We start from the raw sequence: 6,534 nt of genomic DNA, 5'->3' as shown, positions 1-6,534 counted from the left end.
AACGATGTTTCATTAAATAACTATTTTTAAATGAAGTGATAATTATTTATTGATTATAAAAAATAATTGTATAATATAATTATTATGGTTTAATAAAATGGTATAAAAAATAAATAAATATATCATTTTTTTATTATTATAATATTAAAAATGTTTTTGATGTTATTTTAAAATTTTAGATTCGTTCCTTAAATTTTGGATTATATCCTCAACTTTTGGAATTGTTACCCTTTTGACATTTTTCTAATTTTTGTTTCAATCTCCATCCCTGGATTTCCTGATACATCGAAAATCCTTAATTTCAAGTCTCGTTTCCATGTTTTTTCTTACATCCCCACGTTCTACTGCTACGTCGAACGATAGTTTTTACATCCTTTATCAACAAATCAGATCACGATGCGAATAACATCAACAACCTTGACCTTCTGCCTTCTTTTCTCAAGAAAAAATGGAGAAAAAATCTTGGGTCTGTACCGTAAGCGTACAACTCATCCTCTGCTTTGCTCTCTACTGTGCTATCAACATGGATCAGCTTCAAACACCCACTTATCGCAATGGAGCTCAGGGTCAACCTGATGATATTTACTTCATTACCGTTCGAGGTGGATTTAGACCTCTCAAACAACAAACCCGTCTTCTTAAACAGGTAATTTATGTTGCTACAGTTCTGTAGGTAACTCGAATTTCCAGTTTCTAGTAGGAACTGGATCTAAATTGAGACGGGTTTTTAGCTTTTGTTTTTTTGTTTTTGGGTTATTGCTTCGTGGGATATGTGGATTTTGTCTCTTTCAGTTTATCAATGTTCCGAATCAAGTCCATTTCTAATCCTTCTTAATCTTTTACTCAAAATGTCTTATGGGTTTAAAAGCTTTTCAACATCTGATAACTTTGCATACATTGATTTCATTTGGGGAGAAGTTGTTCAAAATAGTTATTAGCAATGAAGTAGCAGTTTCAGTGTCATCTGTTGAAACATTGGTGGTGTTTTGACATTGAAGATTGGTTGACCTTTTTGATCTTGTTGATTATGGTGTCAATTGTAACCTGTTAAATTCAACTTGTGTTGTGAGAAGATAGAGAAGGTGATGAATACATTTAAGGTGGGATTTGTGATTAACATCAATGAGCTTGGTGAAGATGATCCACTCTTACAGAATGTAAGATCTCACTTTCTTATTTCTGTAAATTATAGTTTCAAACATATGGTTTCTTTCTGTGTTTATTGAGGTTCATGTTACTCTTTGAGGTGGTGCCAATGTGTATGCTGACTCCTAATAGATTTGTATGATATGGCATAGTTTTGAAGATGAACTTTTCTCTTTGGATCAACTGTAAAGCAAAATTCTTTTTCTCTTTGATGTTAATGGGCCCGATCTTATTTCTATTTTATTATTTTGACAGGCAACACAATATTTCCATTCATCGAAGGTTCCCTGGTATAAACACTTTTTAGCCAATTTGCATTTTCATAGGTTACACCTTTATGACCCGAAGGTCATGGATTTTATAGTCATGAATCGGTCTCGTCGCAAAATGCAAAAGAAAGACGACATTTAAAGATTTCTCTTGATGCATTTTCTTCTTGTTTGATTATTATCATACAGCCTTTTAATTTTTCTGTACAAAACAAAGTTGCAAGTTCTTTACAAGATTGCTGGATATAGTGAACTCAAAATGGGATTATAATTTTTTTTCTTTCTAACTCTCTTCAGCGGGTAATCCTGAAACTGTAGGTACACAACCATGGCCCTGAGGGAGGAGGAGCCAGAGTACTTTTTCAAGCAGGTCAACGTTTCGAGTGGTATAATGCTAGATATAATAGCTCTAAATACTGGAAAAATACAGGTGTGAAGCTTTTCATCTGCATTTTCTTCTATCATAGGGATATTTGCTTTTGTTATGTAGTATTAGTTTCTGTAAGTTTAGATCATTCTTTAAATGGGGGTTAATATTTGCATTCATCTTTTATATTAGAACTTGTGTTTTCATAATCTTTTCTTGGAAAATGGGAAAACACTTCTCAAAAGGAGTAAAGAAAAGCAAAAAACAACAGAAAGAAAGGATGCTGTTCTTACACAGTTGATTTCTGGAAGTATTTATGCATGATTTCTTATAAGTTAAAGGAATTATTGTTCTATTTATTCAGGATTCATCAAGTGGCATAGGAAAAGGTGAGTTAGAGGGGTTATCAAGAAAACTTGAGTTGAGCAACAGCAACTGGTACTAATCAAAACACACTGTTTCTTTGTTTGCTTATCTAATTTGAGTCATTAATTGGCTTCTGTTGAGACTGCAGGCATATTGCTTTGGGATTTCATCCTCTCTCCTGTAATCAAACACAAGCAGAAGGAAATGGAAATGGTGTTCTGCTTGAGATGTTACTGAATCATGGAGTGGTACTTTCTTCTTTCATGCTTTCACCTTATGCGTAGGCTTCTTCTTTTGCCATTTCAAAGAATAGTTGAATAAAATAGGCAAAAGTCCAGAAAACCCCAACGGACTTTCATATTTTGATTGATTTTTTTGAACAAATAAGTCATTGGACTTGATGAAACCGCTCAAATTGGCCCTTCCGACCTATAAAATCGCAGACAAAGTCTATGAAAAAGTTGGAACTTTTTCTGGGGTATCAAAAATACCCTTTGGAAAGTTGATATAAAAAATCTTGCGGCCTCAAGTTAAGATATTCAATTTATTTGTATGAATGATAATGAGCAAACGGGTACCTTAACACAAAATTTCCTGAAAAAGGAAACGCTGCAACATCTCATGAAAGAACATGAGGCTAAGTTCCTGAACTTCTGCAATACCAAACCTGGCAAAAATGTGAAGAATTCAAAAGATTAGTGGTCTTCTTTGTTTACATGCATATTTGCTTCCTTGTGATGATGAAAAATAGAGAATGAGCCAGTGAAACCGGATAGAAGTGGGAAAGAGGGTGTGATTCTTTTAGTCCGTTCTATAAGCGGGCAGCTTCCCACCTCTTTCATTCTACTGCCTACTTTGGTGAGAAGTTCCCTTCCTTTTTCGCTCAACAAGTGTACAATGTGGACCGCTGTTTTGGTGATCCAGAAGTACAGGAAGCAGATATCAAAACAACATGAAAAAAGATAAACTGAATTCAGTATATGGATCGAAAACAATCCCTTGATATACCTATACCATATGTTTTTCAGGATGCTTACCTAAGTGGACGGTCTTGTGCTAATGAAGCTCGTGTAGGAGGACCTCATTTGACGACCATAACTCAGGAATCACATCCTCCCAAGTGAGTAAATATGAAGTAACTTCTCTTATACTTTGAGATATAGAAACAAACATCAGCCTTCATCATGATGTTTACTTCTGTTTTGTGCAGGGAAATGGTAGTAAACATGTTCCTTCTTCACAGAGTCAGCCCCCTTGAAATTGTGAGTTGTCATCTGTTTTTCTGCAGCATTCTTTTAGCTTCTTTGAAATATGGAGGTTTTCTTGGGCTTTTTCTCTGAAATATGAAGCACTTTTAGCTTCTTCGTTTGAAATTGCAAAATGTAGTGTTTTCTTCGGATCTTTTTACAGTTTTACTGATTCATGTTGAACGGATTCGACAGGCGACTTATGGTGTTAGTTTCAAAGGGGATATGATTCATGAATCTACATTAAGACAAAGAGGCAGTGAGATGATGTAATTGGTAAAGAGTATAGTTATCACTCCATTGCAATTCATTGAAGATAAGCCATTCATGGATGTATTCATCTAATTCAATTATTGACTTCTTGTAGTAGTTTCAAGATTGTTGTTATATGTGATCTTGTAAAATTGGTAGGGATGTTGATGCTATGAAGTTTGCCAAGAAGAGACTATTGGTTTTTTTTAATTTATGAAATGATAAACGTAAGTTGATCAGATCCGAGTTTTTGGAATTTAGGAACATTGTTGAAATTGAAGAACAAAACTAAAGTCTACTCTTATAAAATAGTAGTTGATTTAATAATGATTATCATTTCTCTCTTTATACATCAGTTTTTCATATTGCAACTGTAGAAATGCAACCATGACGGTGTGATTCACTTTGTTCGAGTGTTTACAGATCTGAGTCTTCTACATCTTTTAGCATATATTAATATTTCTTATCGTTTCGATTTTTCTTCCCTTCTTTATTGTTGATCTACGGCTTTTATTTTGGTAGCCATAGATTATTCACTTTCAAGCTTTCGTTTTCTTCACAAATTTGAGCCTTATAGAATTTTTTTTCTTTGCGTAGTCTCTGTTTAACTTGTTCATTTTTGGTTTTTTGTGGTCACTGATCTAAGGTTTTTCTGGGTAGCATCCACGGATGATTGTTTTTGAGCTTGAAACTTCATGTTTTTTTCAAATTTTATCTTGTGTTTTGATCAAGTTCTACAAAAACCTTCCAAAATCTTACTCGTTCATTTTTTTTTTGGGTACAAATAACGTTCGTTATGTACAACGTGTGAGGAAAAAGTTTAGAAAGTAATTAACTCGATGTTTTTTAACAACTGAATTATTAGACTTTTTGAATCTTATTAAATAGATCCTTAGAGCAAATTTTCTAAGAATAAAAAATCAAAATCTTTACAAAAAAACAATTACAATCAAAATTAATCGCATCCTGGCATTGGCAAGATGGAGGACAAGATGCTGTGGTTGGTTTCGAACATTGTCGTTTTGAAACTCAAAGAAGGCATGAAGCCAGTCCATCCCATCTTACCGCTCTTGAATGACGAGGTCCCTGATCCCCTCCTTCTACAACCCAAACCTAGATATCGTAAATGTCGGTCAGATTCAAGGAACATTTTCAATCCTTGATATCATGACCCAACAAATCTTGCATCTGAACCTGTAACTTTGAACTTAAAGATAGGGACCGACGTGTAATTCACTTGTTTTAATAAAGAAAGAACGCATAATTATGTTGCTCAATTCAATATACAGACTAAAGGCATTGTTTGACAAATATAAGCTAGCTTATTTTTGGGTACATGTTTGGATGATCATGAGCTAGCTTATTGAAACGCTATTTGGAGTAGCGTTTTGGGAGTTTATTGTGACTTTTTCCAATTATAATCCTCATTAATATTAATTATTATTTATTACTATTGATAATAATTAATATTAACTACCAATAAATATTGAATAAAAATAATTATTACTATATTAGTAAATATTAAATAAAATATATTATTGTTATATTAATAAATATTAACTATTAATTAATTTTTATTATACAATATACATTAATATTAACTATTTACAATAATTGTAATAACATGCAATTCCATTTCCATATGACATATAACATAGAATTTGTACAAATAACCATGTTGGATATACACATTGGGTCCCAACTTATAAAGCTACAATAACCGTTTAAAGCTGCCAAATTTTTTTTTGCCATCAATAATTTCATACAGAAAGGTGTTACATCATAACCATAATGTTAAAAGCAGCCTTCACAACATTATTCAGCAAGCTTCACACATGAAACTCTAATTAACATCATTATACACTTCTTCGTTACCCTTTAAAGGCTGTTATCCTGAAATAAATAATTTTGAAAACAAAATGTTCAACAAATAATAAGGTCTAGTGAGGAAATCCTTGTCAGTGTACATTGTACAAAACATTTCAAATGAACCTTTCAAATTATTCAAGAAATAATAAGTTTCTCAAATAATAACATCTCACCACAGATAAGATTAATAATTGGTTCAACATTTCTGCCAAATACATATTGGCCTAACTGGCTCAACACCACCACCATATACACCTCTTCATTACACATACGTTGGCAAAAATAGTTCCAACACCACCACCACATATACCTCTTTGTTACATATACGTTGGCAAAAACTGTTAAATATAACGATACTGATACAATTTATATCATCTCCAATACCAAATAATACATCCTTTCATAAAATGAAATCATTTCATAACGTATGCATTTCAGCTCAAAAGTTCATAATAAAATTCAAATGTGTTAATTTCCAACATGTATTCAAATCGTATCACAGTTAACGATCATAATCCAACCATACCATACCGATATAATATCGACATAATAACCATTTCATAATATATGCATTTTCAGTTCGAAAAACTCACCTCGATGATGACAAACAAGCAATTCAAACTTTAACCGAAATGAACGAAGGAAACCGAATACTTGAATCTGAATCAGGTAAGTGTTGGTTCCAGCCGGATCTACAAGAGGTTATAGGTAACAGTTTGTAGAAAGGGGGGGAGATTAATACAAATACAGTAACTTTCACTTTTAAAAATTATATATTGATAAAGAATTTCAATACAAGTTTTACATATTATTTGCAGAAGAGATAGGATACCGAACCTATCTAAACAATCTAAGATACACACAAAATACATATAACAATAAGAAAAGATGTGCTACAAGAAATAAGGTAAGAAGAAATGTGCTCCTCACTTATTAAGATGGATCTTTCTCTTAGACATAGAGTAGAGAGAGAGGTAACTTTTCTTAGGTAAGTTTTTAGTGAGGAAGATGATAATTG

At 32.6% G+C, this 6,534-nt stretch overlaps 1 protein-coding gene across 1 annotated transcript; it reads left to right on the top strand.

Moving 5' to 3' along the window:
* Positions 1–279: 279 nt before the first annotated feature.
* Positions 280–3,857, top strand: LOC112507123. The gene is made up of 9 exons (XM_025111558.1): positions 280–646; positions 1,074–1,157; positions 1,402–1,436; positions 1,734–1,845; positions 2,147–2,220; positions 2,297–2,396; positions 3,177–3,268; positions 3,359–3,410; positions 3,591–3,857. The coding sequence occupies exons 1-9, from the start codon at positions 449–451 to the stop codon at positions 3,666–3,668; spliced, it is 825 nt and encodes a 274-aa protein (XP_024967326.1). The 5' UTR covers positions 280–448; the 3' UTR covers positions 3,669–3,857.
* The last annotated feature ends 2,677 nt before the right edge of the window (positions 3,858–6,534 follow it).

This window comes from Cynara cardunculus, assembly GCF_001531365.2.
Source record: "Cynara cardunculus var. scolymus isolate 2C chromosome LG 2, CcrdV1, whole genome shotgun sequence".
Classification (NCBI taxonomy): Eukaryota; Viridiplantae; Streptophyta; class Magnoliopsida; order Asterales; family Asteraceae; genus Cynara; species Cynara cardunculus.
This window is presented reverse-complemented; position numbering and strand designations above follow the sequence as displayed.